At 41.1% G+C, this 18,634-nt stretch overlaps 1 protein-coding gene across 8 annotated transcripts in view; it reads left to right on the top strand.

The window, feature by feature from the left end:
• Positions 1 to 18,634, top strand: part of atrnl1b (attractin-like 1b) — a 1,086,143-nt gene that overhangs the window by 260,806 nt on the left and 806,703 nt on the right. For all 8 annotated transcript variants that reach the window (XM_063072023.1, XM_063072026.1, XM_063072024.1 and 5 more), the window contains one exon: positions 8,670 to 8,883. In XM_063072023.1, the coding sequence (XP_062928093.1) occupies positions 8,670 to 8,883 (214 nt within the window). The remainder of the gene's footprint in view (positions 1 to 8,669; positions 8,884 to 18,634) is intronic.

Consider the following 18,634-nt stretch of genomic DNA (forward strand, 5'->3'; position numbering starts at 1 on the left):
TTACGGATCGCGCTTTTCAAACTTGGAAGACTAAGGGTATTTTACGGTTTTTGGATTTATTTTTAGATGGTTCCCTTATGTCTTTTGAACAATTATCTAATAAATATAACTTATCAAGAATACATTTTTTTAGATATTTACAAGTTAGAAATTTCCTAAGTACTATACTTTCTTCCTTTCCAATGCTTCCTCCTATATATATTTTAGATTCGATAATTAACCTTAATCCATGTCAGAAAGGTGCATCGGCTATGATTTATAATATTATTATGAAACTTAGGAAAGCTCCATTTGATAAGATTAGGGTAGATTGGGAACAGGAATTGGGGCTTACCATTTCTGTGGATGATTGGGGGCAGATTTTACAATTAGTTAATACTTCCTCTATTTGTGCTAAACATTCCCTAATTCAATTTAAAGTGGTTCATAGAGCACATATGTCCAAAGATAAGTTAGCGCGTTTTTACACGCATATTAATCCTTTCTGTGATAGATGTTCGGGGCAGATAGCCTCTTTAACTCATATGTTTTGGTCTTGCCCTACTTTGGAAACTTTTTGGAGAGATATTTTCAATATTATTTCTAAGGTATTAAATATAGATATCTCTCCTCACCCTATTACTGCTATCTTTGGACTACCTAAAATTTCTAGTAATCTTTCCCCTTCAGCCCGTAGAATGATTGCATTTCTTACTTTGATGGCGAAAAGATGTATTTTACAACATTGGAAAGAGCTTAATGCTCCAACTACCTTTTTTTGGTTTTCTCAGACGATTTTATGTTTGAATCTGGAGAAAATTAGAAGTAACCTTTATGATTCTTCATTTAAATTTGAACAGATTTGGGGACCTTTTATTCGATATTTTCATTTAATGTAATATTTACCCTTCTTGTTTTTTTTTTCACTGTTTTAATGGAGGTCGGGATTGAGGACGTGATTTTAAGTTTAACTCTGTTTGGTTTCAAGTTAGCCCATTGCTTTGCTTTGCTTTTAGTTAGTTGCACGGTGGGTTTTTTTTTGGGGTTTTTTTTTTCTTTTTTTCCATTGATATATATAAAATTTAGTATACTATTATGTTATCTTGGTTTCTTATGCTTAAATTACATTGTTTGTAGTATTTTCTTTTTGGTATTGTTATCTTTTGGAATTTTATTATACTTTAACATTGTATTAATGTTTATATGGCTTACCTTTTTTGTATACTTACTCAATAAAAAGATTTAAAAAGAAAGAAAGAAAGAATCCAGAGAATTGGCCTCCACTGCCTTCTGAGGCAGAGCATTCCACAGATGCACGACCCTCTGTGTGAAAAAGTTTTTCCTCAACTCCGTTCTAAATGGTCTACCCCTTATTCTTAAACTGTGACCTCTGGTTCTGGACTCACCCAACACAGGGAACATGTTTCCTGCCTCTAGCGTGTCCAATTCCTTAATAATCTTATATGTTTCAGTCAGATCCCCTCTCATCCTTCTAAATTCCAGTGTATACAAGCCCAGTTGCTCCAATCTTTTAACGTATGACATTCCTGCCATCCCTGGAATTAACCCAGTGAACCTGCACTGCACTCCCTCCATAGCAAGAATGTCCTTCCTCAAATTTGGAGACCAAAACTGCACACAGTACTCCAGGTGGGGTCTCACCAGGGCCCTGTACAACTGCAGAAGGACCTTTTTGCTCCTATACTCAACTCCACTTGATGTGAAGGCCAACATGCAATTAGCTTTCTTCACTGCCTGCTGTACCTGTATGCTTACTTTCAGTGACTGATGAACAAGGACACCCAGATCTCGTTGTACTTCCTCTTTTCCTAACTTGACACCATTTAGATAATAATCTGCCTTCCTGTTCTTGCCACCAAAGTGGATAACCTCACATTTATCCATATTAAACTGCATCTGCCATGCATCTGCCCACTCACCCAGCCTGTCCAAGTCACCCTGCATTCTCATAACATCCTCCTCACATTTCACACTGCCACCCAGCTTTGTGTCATCTGCAAGTTTGCTAAAGTTACTTTTAATCCTTTCATCTAAATCATTAATGTGTATTGTAAATAGCATCCAGTGGAATGAGCTATCCAGTTTAATTCACTCTTCAACTTTCTCTTCTTGTTTGTACAAACAGTTCTTCTCACCTACAGCAACATAGACAAAATGCTGGAGAAACTCAGTTGATCAGGTAGCATCTACGAAAACGTATAAGCTGTTGATGTTTCAGGCAAAAGAGCCTTCACCAGGAGTCCTGGGAATGCTGGAAAAACACATTGAGATGAAACAAAGGATCGATTCATTCTGCTATATGTTATATTGAATTTTATAGTTTCTGATCTACATTGCACCTCCCTCTGTCACACAAGCAGCATTCCCTTGTTGCTTTGAGTGCAATCCCAGCAATATAAATATTAACTTCATCCTCTAAGATGATGCAAACAGGTGATTCGTACTGTCACTGCAGGGGAGTTCCTTTTAATGTTCTGTATGATTATGATATCTGTCACATTGCCCTATTTCATTCTACAAAACTGAATGTATTTGTATTTAATTCATTTTTGAATTAATATTGCATACATTTCAGGAATTCTTCCTCCAAGCTCTTCACTTTTTTCTTTTCTTTTCCCTCTTTATCGTGTACTCTCACACTTGTGCACTCTTGTGTAGATGTTCACAATCAATCTCTTATGAAAACACTGCCTCTACTTTACTATTTTTATGCTGTGACTCTCTTAATATTTACCTGTAGATTGGCATCTCTACCCCTATCCATTATTTGACAATCCATATTAAATGCTCAAAAATACTTCTGCATCTTTTCTATCCCTTAATCTTAGGCTAATGTATTCAAGCTTTGAACCTGCCCTCTGGAGTGTAATTTGAATTCTTATAGACCATCTTGGCAATTAGCATTATCATCTTTTTGCCTTGCCTTGCTCTTTGAAGTACATTGTAGGCAAGAATGTTTCTAATGTTGCTCTTGTTTGACCAGCCTCTCTTTTTATATAGCTATCATGTCCTAATGAGAAACTTGCAGCTGTCATTCATGGACCTTGTTTTTTCCCGTAATTTTCCCCCAATTTTCCGCCATTTCCCTAGGAATTGACCTCTGTCATTGGTGCACTCTATGATTGTTGCATGATGTACAGTGGTCTTTCTAATAGTGAGCTCCTGTCAGTAAATATCAGTTGAGAGCCTTGGGGAACAACTGATTCACCCTTTCGAACAACATGCAGTTGAGTGGAATTCCATGATTATTGCACTCTCTGCTGTATTTATCATCATGTATTATTTCTCTGCTGATATGAAGTGCTACCAATTTCCCCTTCAAATTCTCCATTTCAGCTCCTACAATCATCTGTGTAGGTTCATCTGTATAAGAGTAAAGTTCAGATGTATGATAGAGGCAGTGGTACACAGATAGAACAAGTACATTGAAACTGTTACTTATTTCATTTATTTCATCTATGTACCAGTATTTATATCTTACATCTAACAATTTTTCTTATATATTGGACTATAATGTTCTGAAGATTATTATATCGTTTTGCCAATTACGCACACCCTTTTGCCAAAAGCCATGCCCATAGAACAATGAGAGATTTTAGCTAAATTGCATTGGAAATTAAGCTAGTTCTAAGACTAGTTATGCTTTGTCATGTGTTTCTAATATTTCTCAACTTTGCCCCAAAAACATTAAGCATGCAAGTTTATACAAGTATCTCTACATCAAGGGTTCTAAGGAAGTCTCAGTTAATGGCATTATGAAGTTTGGGGACCCCTGCCATACATGAAGACTCGTGCTTCATGTTGGATCCTATAATTTTTTGTACTGCAGAGTGTTCTTGGATTAGATTTGCTTTTTCAACTCTGCAATACCACCTTTTCTACTCATAAGTGGTGATGTTGCAAGCCCTGGAGGAAAAGGGAACTGTTACTTTGATTGGAATATAACTGGTTTTGTGGTGAAATATGGGGAATATCTGGGCCTTTGTAGGATCTAGTAGTTAAATGTTGACAGTGAAAATTAAATAAGAGTTAGCATGTTTTATTTTTCACACAAGACGACTGGATTTGTGAATTTGTCAACAGTGGCCAGTATTGTATTTTGAACCTATGACTACAGGGTGTTATTTTGATCTTTTTACCCAGCAGAGAGATGGGACTTTAATCTTACTACCTTGGGGTGGGTTCTGAGGTAACTAATATTTCTTTTGATTGTGCCATATTCTTTTGACACCTGTACAATGCACTGATTTAACCATTTTAACTTAAACTCAAGGCAATAAAATAGTATCAAGTTGTGTAACTTGGTAATACTTGCATATCTTTTTTGCACCAACAAGAACTGACATTCCATAAAGATAGCAAGTGAATATCTTGGTACCAGTGACATAGATAGGAAAAGGGAGGAGGTCCTGAAGAGAGATTTCCGGGAGTTAGGAAGGAAGCCGAGAAGCAGGACCTCCAGGGTAGTAATCTCGGGATTGCTACCTGTGCCACGTGCTCGCGAGGGCAAGAATAGTCGGATCAGGCAGATGAATGCGTGGCTGAGAGACTGGTGTAGGGGGCAGGGCTTCAGATTCTTGGATCATTGGGATCACTTTTGGGGGAAGTATGACCTGCTCAAAAAGGACCGGTTACACCTGAACCCGAAGGGGACCAATATCCTGGCGGGAAAGTTTAATAGAGCTGTTAGGGAGGGTTTAAACTAATTTGGCAGGGGAATGAGAATCGGAATGATAGAGCGTAGAAGGGGGAAAACAGAAATAAATCTAAGATAGTGAGCAGTAAAGATGTCAGGAAGGACAAGCAGGGGATGAGGCAAATTTTCAGCCATTGGGATGAGTTGCAGTGCAATCTAAGCAAAAAGTACTGGACTTAAGGTGTTATACTTAAATGCACGCATCATAAGGAATAAGGTGGATGATCTTGTCGTACAGCTACAGATTGGCAGGTATGATATTGTGGCCATCACTGAGACGTAGCTAAAGGATGCATGTCTCTGGGAGCTGAATGTCCAAGGATACACGGTGTATCGGAAGGATAGGCAAGTAGGCAGAGGGAGTGGCGTGGCTTTATTGGTAAGAAATGATATGAAATCATTAGAAAGAGGTGACATAGGATCAGAAGGTGCAGAATCTTTATGGGTTGAGCTAAGAAATCGCAGGGGTAAAAGGACCCTGATGGCAGATATATACAGGCCTCCTAACAGCTGCCGTGATGTGGACTACAGATTACAACAGGAAATATAAAAGGCTTGTCAGAAGGGCAGTGTTATGATAATTGTGGGGGATTTTAACATGCGAGTGGATTGGGAAAATCAGGTCAGCACTGGATCTCAAGAGAGAGAATTTGTAGAATGTCTGTGAGATGGCTTTTTAGAACAGCTTCTTGTTGAGCCCACTAGGGGATCGGCTGTACTGGATTGGGTATTGTGTAATGAACCAGAGTTGATTAGAAAGATTGAGGTGAAGTGAAGGAACCCTTAGGAGGCAGTAATCATAACATGATTGAGTTCACTGTGAAATTTGAGAATGAGAAGCCAAAGTCAGATGTGTCGGTATTTCAGTGGGGTAAAGGAAATTATAGTGGCATGAGAGGGGAACTGGCCAAAGTTGACTGGAAAGGGACACTAGTGGGAAGGATAGCAGAGCAGCAGTGGCTGGAGTTTATGCGAGAAGTGAGGAAGGTGTAAGACAGATATATTCCAAGAAAGAAGAAATTTTCTAATGGAAAAAGGATGCAACCGTGGCTGATAAGAGAAGTCAAATCCAAAGTTAAAGCAAAGGAGAGGGCATTCAAGGAAAGCTTGCAAAATGAAACTAAGAAGGTCATTAAGAGGGAAAAGATGAACCATGACAGGAAGCTAGCAAATAATATCAAAGAGGATACTAAAAGCTTTTTCAAGTATATAAAGAGTAAAAGACAGGTGAGAGTAGATATAGGACTGATAGAAAATGATGCTGGAGAAATTGTAATGGAAGATAAGGAGATGGTGGAGGAACTGAACGAGTATTTTGCATCAGTCTTCACTGAGGAAGACATCAGCAGTATACTGGACACTCAGGGTGTCAGGGAAGAGAAGTGTGCACAGTCACAATTACGACAGAGAAGTTACTTAGGAAGCTGAATAGTCTAAAGGTAGATAAATCTCCCAGACCAGGTGGAATGCACCCTCGTGTTCTGAAGGAAGTATCTGTGAAGATTGCAGAGGCATTGGCAATGATCTTTCAGAAGTCAATAGATCCTGGCATGGTTCCGGAGGACTGGAAGATTACAAATGTCACTCCGCTATTTAAGAAGGGGGCAAGGAAGCAAAAAGGAAATTATAGACCTGTTACAACAGGAATTCTGCAGTTGCTGGAAATTCAAGCAACACACATCAAAGTTGCTGGTGAATGCAGCAGGCCAGGTAGCATCTCTAGGAAGAGGTACAGTCGACGTTTCAGGCCGAGACCCTTCGTCAGGACGAAGGGTCTCGGCCTGAAACGTCGACTGTACCTCTTCCTAGAGATGCTGCCTGGCCTGCTGCATTCACCAGCAACTTTGATGTGTGTTATAGACCTGTTAGCTTGACATCGGTGGTTGGAAAGTTGTTGGAGTCGATTGTCAAGGATGAGATTACGGAGTACCTGGAGGCATATGACAAGATAAGCAGAACTCAGCATGGTTTCCTTAAAGGAAAATCCTGCCTGACAAACCTATTGCAATTTTTTGAGGAAATTGCAAGTAGGCTAGACAAGGGAGATGCAGTGGATGTTGTATATTTGGATTTTCAGAAGGCCTTTGACAAGATGCCACACATGAGTCTGCTAAACAAGATAAGAGCCCATGGAATTATGTGAAAGTTACATACGTGGATAGAGCGTTGGCTGATTGGCAGGAAACAGAGAGTGGGAATAAAGGGATCCTATTCTTGTTGGCTGCCGGTTACCAGTGGTGTTCCACAGGGGTCCTTGTTGGGGCCGCTTCTTTTTATGTTGTATATCAACGATTTGGATTATGGAATAGATGGCTTTGTGGCTAAGTTTGCTGAAGATAGGTGGAGAGGCCGGTAGTGCTGAGGAAACAGTCTGCAGAGAGACTTGGATAGATTAGGAGAATGGGCAAAGAAGTGGCAAATGAAATACAATGTTGGAAAGTGTATGGTTATGCACTTTGGTATAAAAAGAAACCAGCAGACTATTATTTAAATGGGGAGACAATTCAAAGTTCTGAGATGCAACGGGAATTGGGAGTCCTCATGCAGGATACCCTTAAGGTTAACCTCCAGGTTGAGTCGGTGGTGAAGAAGGCGAATGCAATGTTGGCATTCATTTCTAGAGTACAGGAGCAGGGATGTGATGTTGAGGCTGTATAAGGCGCTGGTAAGACCTCACTTGGCGTACTGTGTGCAGTTTTGGGCTTCTTATTTAAGAAAGGTTGTGCTGACGTTGGAGAGGGTTCAGAGAAGATTCACTGGAATGATTCTGGGAATGAGAGAGTTAACATATGAGAAACGTTTGACTGCTCTTGGACTGTACTCCCTGGAGTTTAGAAGAATGAGGGGGGACCTCATAGAAACATTTCGAATGTTGAAAGGCATGGACAGAGTGGATGTGGTAAAGTTGTTTCCCATGATGGGGGAGTCTAGTACGAGAGGGCATGACTTAAGGATTGAAGGGCGTCCATTCAGAACAGAGATGCAAAGGAATTTTTTCAGCCAGAGGGTGGTGTATCTGTGGAATTTGTTGCCATGGGTGGCAGTGGAAGCCAAGTCATTGGGTGTATTTAAGGCAGAGATTGATAGGTATCTGAGTAGCCAGTGCATCAAAGGTTATGGTGAGAAGGCGGGGGAGTTGGACTAAATGGGAGAATGGATCAGCTCATGATAGAATGGCAGAGCAGACTTGTTGGGCTGAATGGCTGACTTATGTTCCTTTGGCTTATGGTCTTATGATCAAAGCTTGATGATGCGTGTATTGAGGAGGGAAAAACATACACTTCCTTAAATTAAGGATGCACTCAATTTAGCAACAAAGCAAATTTAATAAGTTAGCTATGATGTTTATGTAAAATAGGAAGTATGTTTGTCAGTGTTAATGATCCAAGGATATTGCAGTTGCTGCTTTTTTGATAGACATTTGTTGGGTATAACAGAACACAATGGAAGTGTCTCCATTTTTACTCTAACTTGGAGCGAACATCACTGCCCATTGTTTCTGGCATAAGAAGGAAACTAGTTAATGAAATACATAGACCTGGGTGCCATGGTAGCACAATGCTGTTACAGCTCGGGGCATTGAAGTTCGGAGTTCATTTCCGATATCATGAGTAAGGAGGCCTATATATCCTCATTGCAGAATGTGTGGGCTTTTTCTGCATTTCTGGGTTTCTCCCATAATCCAAAGATATACCGGTTAGTTGGTAGGTTAATTGGTTATTGTAAATTGTCCAGTGATTTAGGCTCGGGTTAAATCAGAGGTTGTTGGGCAGTGTGGCTTGAAGCGCTGGAAGGGCCTGTTCCATACTGTATCTCTAAATAAAATAAATAAAATAAAACTTGCAAGTTGCAGTGAAACAAAAATCAAATGTAAGTAAATAAAAGCATCAGAGTATTGATTTCTAATGGAAGCAAGTATGACTTGTGTAAACAGTGAACTGATTGTTCCTTTTTTTTGTCTTGGTTCTAACAGAAAGTATCACCTTGGGTTGGATTGCGCAAGATCAATATCTCCTACTGGGGCTGGGAAGATATGTCACCTTTTACGAACACTACCTTACAGTGGCTGCCGGGTGAACCGAATGACTCTGGATTCTGTGCATACCTAGTAAAAACAGACGTTGCTGGTTTAAAGGCTTATGCATGCACAGAAATGACAGACGGCTTGGTCTGTGAAAAGCCAGTTGGTAAGTTTTTGTTTACCTTTATGCACAAATGTTCATTGAAGCTACTTTAATGTTAACCAAAACACAAACAATACTCAGTAGAAAACACAGTAAATATGTCGTGGTTTCCCTTCTGCCGTCATCAATGATGCCCTCACCTGCATCTCCTCCATTTCCCGCACTTCGGCCCTCACCCCATCCTCCCGCCACCACAACAGGGACAGAGTTCCTCGTTTCCTCACCTACCACCGCACCAGCCTCCAGATCCAGCACATTATCCTCCGCAACTTCTGCCACCTTCAACAGGACCCCAACACTAAGCACATCTTTCCCTCTCCACCCCTCTCCGCTTTCCGCAGGGATCATTTCCTCTGCGACTCCATGGTCCACACGTCCCTCCCCACGGATCTCCCACCCGGCACTTATCCCTGTAAGCGTAAGTGCTACACCTGTCCCTACACCTCCTCTCTTGCCACTATTCAGGGCCCCAAACAGTCCTTCCAGGTGAGGCAACACTTCACTTATGAGTTCATTGGGGTCATCTATTGCATTCGGTGCTCCCGATGCGGCCTCCTCTACATCGGTGAAACCCGACGCAGATTGGGGACCGCTTCGTCGAGCACCTCTGCTCCATCTGCCACAGCAGACAGGATCTCCCGGTTGCCACCCACTTCAACTCTGCTTCACATTCCCATTTGGATATATCCATTCATGGCCTCCTCTACTGCCATGATGAGGCTAAACTCAGGTTAGAGGAGCAGCACCTCATATACCGTCTGGGTAGTCTCCAGCCCCTTGGTATGAACATAGAATTCTCCAACTTCCGGTAATTCCCTCCCCCTCCCTTCCCCCATCCCAGTTTCACTCTGCCCCCTCCCCCAGCTGCCTATCACCTCCCTCATGGTTCCGCCTCCTTCTACTACCCATTGTGCTTTCCCCTATTCCTTCTTCACCTTTCCTGCCTATCCCCTCCCTCACCCCTTTACCTTTCCCCTTACTGGTTTTTCACCTGGAACCTTCCAGCCTTCTCCTTCCCACCCTCCCCCCACCTTATTTATAGGGCCTCTGCCCCTTCCCTCTTCAGTCCTGACGAAGGGTTCCGGCCCGAAACATTGACTGATGGTTTCCACGGATGCTGCCCGACCTGCTGAGTTCCTCCAGCGTGTTGTGAGTATTGCTCTGACCCCAGCATCTGCAGAGTATTTTGCGTTTATAGTAAATATGATGCTTCGTATGAATATTTTCATTCAGATGACAGGAAGAATTTCTATAGAAAATACAGGAAATACTCGACAGGTCAGGCAGCATGTAAAGAAAGAAGAATTAATATTTCAGGGAAAAATTCCTTAATCAAAATTAGAAACACAGGAGATTCTGCAGATGCTGGAAATCCAAATACATAAAAAATGCTGTAGGAAATGTGTTTTTGTTTTGAAATTTAAGTTTTAAGTTGAGGAAAATGATGAATGAGTACAATAAAGAGAATATCTGTAATAGGATAAGCCTAGGGTTATCGTAATGTTTACAGAGCCATGTTCGAAATAGATTGGTGAAGAGTTCAAACTACATATATTATCAAACTATGTATGTAGTATACAACCCTGAGATTCATCTTCCCACGGACGGTCATGAAACAAAGAAACTCCATGGAACCCATTTAAAGAAAACATCAAACACCCGATGCACACTCAAACGACAAAAAAAAGCGAAAAAACACAGAATTTAAAACATCAAACAACAGTTTATTTGAGCTCAGTTTAACTTTGTGCTGTGTGGATTGTTGACTCCATGCTGCAGAGCGGCTCCGCCCCGATTGAAATCGCACAAATTAATGGAATGGAATGACCAGAGACACATCATAACATGAAGTACAGAGTCCAATCCTCAAACCGTGTTGATTAAACCTTACTTAAGGCCCAAGAATCTGGCACGATTGAGCAAGAGGGAGAGAGAGACTGGTCAAATGCAGGCACCTACCTACGGATAGAGGAGCAGAAAGCAAGCACCAGGACACGTTATCTCTGTGGGTCGCTGCTGCTGAAATCTGAAACCAGGAGAAGAATGCTGGAAGTGTCAACAGACCAGGCAGAATTGGCAAAGAGTGAGAAACTGAGTTAATATCACTGATCAATAACCTATTGGCATAACTGCCCAGTATGATACAGAGAGGAAGAATGAACTAATTTACAACAATTGAAATGGGTTACATATACCAAAGGATGCAATGTGTCCAGACAGAAAATGAGGTGACTTTCACCAAGTTTCCCATTAGGCATTTTGGAGCAGTTCAGGAAGTCAATTCTATTCAAGTCAAGTCATAAACTGAGATCAGAATGAGGTAGAGAAATGAAATGATGGGCAGCTCAAGGCACCCTAAAATGGTTTGCCTTCTCAGCTCTCATGAAGTGTTGTTGACCTGAGCTCTTTCCACAGACTTGTCACATTTTCCATCGTATTCTGTTTTTCTGATTTCTAGTGTCTACAGCTATTTTGTTGTTTAAAATTTCTACAGGTGGTATAATTGCAAACTGGTGAATAAAGAATCTTTATTGTAACTAGCAGTGGAAATCCTCCTTAATTGTTCATACTTCTATACGTGTTGCATTGGTGATGAATGGTAATGGAGTGGTTTACCCAAAATTCTTCTTGTACTATCACACCTGCTGGGGGATGGGCTGCCGACAGCAGCTTAGCAGTGTCCTGGCCAATAGAAGGTTGATCAGCCCTGTAGCTTCTGTTTTCACCAAACAACTTCATATGTCTTCTTGGCAAAGATCCTTCCTCTCCCAGGGATGAAGTTTTTAGAGCTCCTGTTAGTATTTCTGTAGCTCTCGGTTTTTACGGGACGGGCCCCTTGCTCAACCCTCCTCCTTTTGCAACTGGGATTGGGACTGTCCATGTTGGAGTTTTACACAAAGTTACTTTTTTTAAAAAAATTGCTATCAATTTGCAAATTCAAAAGTTATTTTTCTGTATCAGTATCACCAACACAAATATTCATTCAGCCAGTTTAATCTAGCCTCTAGATGTAGATTCTATTAACCATTTTGGAAAATCACTACAACATTCTCAAAACTTGTATCAATCCATAGTCATCACTCCAATTTTACTTTCACAATACAATTCACCATTAACTTGTCTGTATTTTATTATTGTGATTATTAAGATTACTAATTTAAACTCTTGATCACTAATTTTGTTAGTTTGGCATAACATTATAGGCCAAAGGGCCCATTCCTATACTGTACTATTTATGCTCCATGAAGTGTTTACCAATTGCTTTTTAAACTCAGAATTCTTCACTCTGATATATTCTCTGGAATTGTTCACATCTAATAATAGTCATAGAACAGTACAGCAGGGATACAAACCCTTTTGTCCAACCAGTCTACGCCAACAATGGTGACCTTCCTACTTACTCTTCTCTCTCAGACTTTGATCAATTATCTTGTTACTCTGTTATAGCCAACAATCTCTGCAATTTCTGGCTGTCAGTTCCACTAAAGCACCAATTTCAAAATACTCCTTTTCATTTACAAGTCTCAAAAGCCTCACTGATGATAATTCCTGCAACTAGAGTTTGGGTGAAGTTTCTTTATTGTGGTTTTGTTCTTGTAATCTCTGACCACCTTTGTATTTTCCATTCTCGTTGATATTTTTCAACCTGATGCACTGCACTGTTTTCCAAAATTCAATTATCCTTGCAAACTTTTCCTCTTTCAAAAAAACCTTCACTAACTCTAATATGTGACTATCCATTTCAGTGCTTTCAGTCATTCTTGTCTTTTTTGAGATATATAAAGTTTTAGAGTAATACCACCTGGAAGCATTCTCTTTGACCCAATTCGTCTGTGCTGATAATGACCCCCTCTAAGCTCGTCCAATTTGTCTGTGTGTCGCCTATGTCCCACTAAACTGTCTTGTCTATGTACTTTCCTAATGTCTTTCAAATTTGTTACTGTACCTGCCTCAACCACTACTTCTGGCAGCCCACTCATATATTGTATTTTCCACCTTCTGCATGAGTAAGTTGCCCCTTTGGTGCTTTATAATATTTTCACATTGCACATTAAATCTATGCCATCTAATTTTTAGATCCTTCCCTCAGAAAAAGACATTTTGTGTTCACTGCATCTATGCTCTTCATGATTAGTAAATTAGTTTGTTACTGTTGCTTGTACTGAGTTGCAATGAAAATCTTGTCTTGCATGCTAGTCATATATTTCTATTAATTACAATGGTGCATTCAGTTGAAACAATAACAGTGCAGAATAAAGTGTTACAGTTATAGAGAAAGTGCAGTGCAGGCATATAATATGGTGCAATGTCATCACGAAATAACCTGTAAGGTCAAGGGTCCAGTTTATCATGCTGGGGAATAGTTCACTGGTCTTAAAACAGTGGGCCAGAAGCTATCTTTGAGCCTTGCAGTACATGCTTTCAGGCTTTCCTGTCTTCTGTCTGATGGGAGGGGTGAGAAGAGAGAATGTCCTGTGTGGGCGGCATTTTTGACTCAGGTGGCTGCTTTAGCACCACTGCTTTAGACAGTGAGACCATGAAGGATGCTGGTTTCCGTGACATGTTGAGCTGTGTCCATAACTGCAGTTTTTTCCATACATGGGCAGAGCTGATGCCGTAGCAAGCTGTGACAAATCTGGATAGGATGATTTCTATGGTGCATCGATTTAAGGACTGGTGAGGGCAAAAAAGGACATGCTTTTTTTTTTAGTATCTTGAGGAAGTCACAGTACTGGTCAGCTCTCTTAGCCATGGAGTCAATGTGGTTGGACCAGGACAAACTATTAATGGTGATCACTCTTAGGAGCTGGAAGTGCTGAACCCTCCTGAACTCAGCCCTGTTGATGTAAACAAGAGCATATATATTGTCCCTCTTCTGACATCCGAGAGAAAGGTTGTTGCCATGGCACCATGTCGCTAGGCTCTCCGTCCCCTTCCCACACTCCTATTTATTGTTTTGTTATTTGAGATGTGACCCACTACAGTGGTATCATCTGCAGACTGGAGATGGAGTCAGAGCAGAATCTGGCCCTGCCGTCATGAGTATGTAGGAATACAGTAGGGATCTGAGGACGCAGCCTTGTGAATGTTTTATTGATCTAATAATGCTTTGATAGCCTGTGAAAATAATAATGCAAGTGCCAGAAATTTGTAAAATCGCAGCAGGATCTTTGGAAAAGAAGCAGAGTTAATCTTTCAGATCTGAGACATTATTCCAAGGTAAAAAATCTTACTGAATAGATGATCCTCAAACTGCATTGGAAAAATGCAATAATTTCACTTATTCTCAGTTTTCTTCAAAGACTGCACTAAAAATTCTCATACATAGAGGTACACCAGAAGTGTAGGTTTTCATCGGTATTTAATTAACGTTAAAAATCCATTTTCATACACTAGGGGGCAGGCATAGACTTGTTTCAAAAAGCATGAAATATACTCAGTGGCCACTTTATTAGCTACACATGTGCTCCTGCTTATTTAGAATTAGAGTCAGGTTTAATATCACTCGCAAATGCTGTGAAGTTTGTTAATGCAAATTTTTAATCATCTAATTATGTGGCAGCAATTCAATGCGTAAAGCATGCAGACATGGTGAAGCAGTTTATTTGTTGTTCAGACCAAATACTGGAATGCAGAAGAAATGTGAGCAAATTGATTTTGACCATGGAATGATTTCCATGCGAAACCCATACATTCTGTTGGGGCTGGAACGGGGAGGAGCGTACAGAGTCGCTTTACAGAATGGTGCCGGAATTGGACTCTGATCTTGAAGTATGGAATGTCCTGAGCTGCAGTGGTGATGCACTAATCGCTTCGCTACCATGGCACCTTACAGAGATATATATATATATATATTTATATATCATGGGGGGCATAGATGGGGTGAATGCACTCAGCCTTTCTCCCAGGGTTTGGAAATCAGGAACTAAAGGGCATTGTTTTAAGGTGAGAAGAGAAAAAATATTTGATAGAAAATTGAGGGGCAACTATTTTTTTACACAGAAGATAGTATGAATGTGAAATAGCTGCCAGAGGAAGCGACTGAAGGGAGCACAATAACTTAAGATAATAAGACAATAATAGGGACATTAGTAGGCATACAATGTTTCAAGCATATTGTTCTTATCACAGATGCTGGGCCAAGAGCTCCCTATTTCACAGAAAGCATAGTTTCTTTCTAAAAGACTGTAAGGCATAGGAACAGAATTAGGCCATTCGGTTCATCGAGTTTCCCCCAGCATCGCAACATGGCTGATCCATTTCCCTCTCAACCTCACTCTCTTGCTTTCTTCCTGTAAACTTTCACGCCCTGACTTATTAAGAATCGATCAATGTCTGCCTTAAATACACTCAGTAACCTGGCTTCCACAGTCACATGTCACAATGAATTCTGCAGATTCAGCACCCTCTGGCTATAGAAATTCCTTCTCATGTCTGTTCTAAATGGATGTCCCTCTGTTGTGAGATTGTGCCCTCTGGTCCTGGACTGCTGCATTAGAGGAAACATCTCCACATCCACTCTACCTAGGCCTTTCAACTTCCACTAGGTTTCAATGAGATCCTCCTTATTTAGCTGAATTCCAGCGAGTACAGGCCCAGAAGCCATTAAATGCTTCTCATATGATAAGCCTTTCAATCTCAGGATTCTTTTTGTAAACCTCTTTTGAATCTTCTCCAGTGTCAGAACATAATAAGGGGCCCAAAACCACTCACAGTACTTCAAGTGAGGCCTCAGCAGTGCCTCTCAAAATGAATGCTAATATCAGAATTACCTTCCTCGTCAGTGACTCAACCTGCAATTTAACCTTTAGGAATTCTGCACAAGGACACCCAAGTCCTTTTTCTCTTCGTTTAGAAAATAGTCTATGCACTTATTCTTTCTACTAAAGTGCATGACTATACACTTCCTGAGACTGTATTCCATCTGCTATTTCGTTGCCTATTCTCTTAATCTCTCTAAGTTCTTCTGCAGGGAGAAGAACTCAACACTACCATCCCTTCCTCCTGACTTTGTATCATCTGCAAACTTGGCCATAAAGTCACAATTCTGTCATCCAGATCTTTGATATACAATGTAAAAATAAGCAGACCCAACACAGACCCCTGTGACACAGCAGTAGTCACCAGCAGCCAATTGGAAAAGCCGCCCTTTATTCCCACTCTTTGCCTCCTGCCAATCACCCAATACTCTATCCATACTAGTATCTTTCCTTGTAATACCAAGGGCTCTTATCTCGGTAAGCAGCTTCATGGGTGGCACTTTGGCAGAGTCCCTCTGAAAATCCAAGCACACAACATCCACTGATTCTCCTTTGTCTATCCTACTTGTTACTACCTCAAAGAATTCCAAAAGGCTTGTCAGGCAAGATTTTCTCTTAAGGAAACCATGCTGACTTTGGCCCATTTTATCATATGCCTCCAAGTACCCTGAAATTTTATCCTTAACAGTCAACTCCGTCGTCTTCCTGACCACTGAGGTCAGGCTAACTGGCCTAAAATTTCCTTTCTTCTGCCTCTCTCTTTTCTTGAAGATTGGAGTAACATTAGCAATTTTCCAGTCTTCTGGAACCATGCCAGAATCTAGTGATTCTTGAAAGATCAAAAATAATGTCTCCAGAATCTCTCCAGCTACCTTTTTCAGATCCCTGGAGCGTAGTCCATCTAGTCCAGGTGTCTTAGCTACCTTCAGACCTTTCAGCTTCCCAAGCACCTTCTCCCTAGTATTAGCAATTGCATTGGCTTCTGCCCCTGACACTCTTGAATATCTGGCATACTGCTAGTGTCTTACACAGTGAAGACTGATTCAATCAATTCATTCAATTCATCTGCCATTTTATTGTCCCCCATTACTACCTCTCCGTGTAATTTTCCTGTAGTCCAATATCTACTCTTGCCTTTCTTTTACTCTATATATCTGGAAAAAAATTTTTGATATCCTCTTTGATATTATCGGCTAGCTTATCTTCCCATTTCAACTTTTCTTTCCTTATGTCTTTTTTACTTGCCTTCTGTTGGCTCTTAAAAGCTTCCCAATCCTCCAACTTCCCACTAATTTTTTGCTCTACTGTATACACTCTCTTTTGCTTTTAATGTTGGCTTTGACTTCCCTTGTCAGCCAAAGTTGTATCATCCTGCCTTTAGAGTAAGACTTCTTTAGGATCCTGCACCTTCTGAATTGCTTTCAGAAACTCTAGCCATTGCTGCTGTGCCATCATCCCTGCTAATTTCCCCTTCCAATCAACTTTGGCCAGACCTCTTTCATGCCTCTGTAATTCCTTTTACTCCACTGTAATACTGATACATTTGACTTTAGCTTCTCCCTCGCAAATTGCAGGGTAAATTCTATCATATTATGATCACTGACTCCTAAGGGTTTCTTTACTTTAAGCTCCCTAATCCTAAATAGCCAATCCATTAGTGGGCTCAACCATAAGGTGCTCTAAAAATCTATCTTTTACACATTCTATGAAGTCTCTGTCTTGGGACCCAAAATCAGTACCAAACTGATTTTCCCAATCTGTCTGCATATTGAAATCCCCCATGACGGTCATACCATTTCCCTTTTGACAGGCATTTTCTTTCTCCTGTTGTAAGTTGCTACCCACATGCTGGCTACTGTACTATGTCTTTCCCATTGTATCAAAGAACTTCTGACAGCTAATCTCTCACTGTCTTCTCCCACCTCCACATCAGCACTTGAAATATTAAAAGCTGTGACATGGGAGGGTTCCTGTCCAAGAGTCTGGACATTATTAATACCTCCAGTTACCAGTGTTCTCCTAGCAGATCTGGTCTTAGCGGCGTCCAGGACGGATTGTGAAGACGTTTACGATAATTGGTCCCGTGCCTATTCTGTTTCTCCCGCAGTGATAAAGGTTGGCAGTGAACTGGCTGTCTAATAAGTGGCAAATGCACTGAAACTGCATTCCATGGACAACTTTTCCCACGCTTCCCGGGAACAGCACTGAAACTGCATTCCAGGGGCAACTTTTCCCACGCTTTCCGGGAACAGCACTGTTAAACTGCATTCCAGGGGCAACTTTTCCCACGCTTTCCGGGAACAGCACTGTTAAACTGCATTCCAGGGGCAACTTTTCCCACGCTTCCCGGGAACAGCACTGTTAAACTGCATTCCAGGGGCAACTTTTCCCACGCTTCCCGGGAACAGCACTGTTAAACTGCATTCCAGGGGCAACTTTTCCCACGCTTCCCGGGAACAGCACTGTTAAACTGCATTCCAGGGGCAACTTTTCCCACGCTTCCCGGGAACAGCACTGTTAAACTGCATTCCAGGGGCAACTTTTCCCACGCTTCCCGGGAACAGCACTGTTAAACTGCATTCCAGGGGCAACTTTTCCCACACTTCCCAGGAACAGCACTGTAATAATGTCTCTGCTGTAATAATGTCTGTCAGTGTGGACATGCTGAAGATTTGGTGTATCTTTTGACATCATCAAGAGTAGAATTCATGTCAAATTAGATTACATTCGGACTGTAAGATGCAAAATAAAGTAGGTTTCAACAGGCCAGTGGTGCTTGTGTCTAATAATTGTCATAATTTTGCACTAGATTGTATAAATCCTCTATTGCAGGCATGGTATTAAGAGCATAACACCATAAGATATAGGAGCAGAATAAGGCCATTTGGCCCATCAAGTCTGCTGCGCCGATTTGCCACTGCTGATCCAAATTTCCTCTCAGCCCCAATCTCCTGCCCTCTCCCCAAGTCCATTCATGCCCCGACCAGTCAAGA

This window comes from Mobula hypostoma, chromosome 19, assembly GCF_963921235.1.
Source record: "Mobula hypostoma chromosome 19, sMobHyp1.1, whole genome shotgun sequence".
Classification (NCBI taxonomy): Eukaryota; Metazoa; Chordata; class Chondrichthyes; order Myliobatiformes; family Myliobatidae; genus Mobula; species Mobula hypostoma.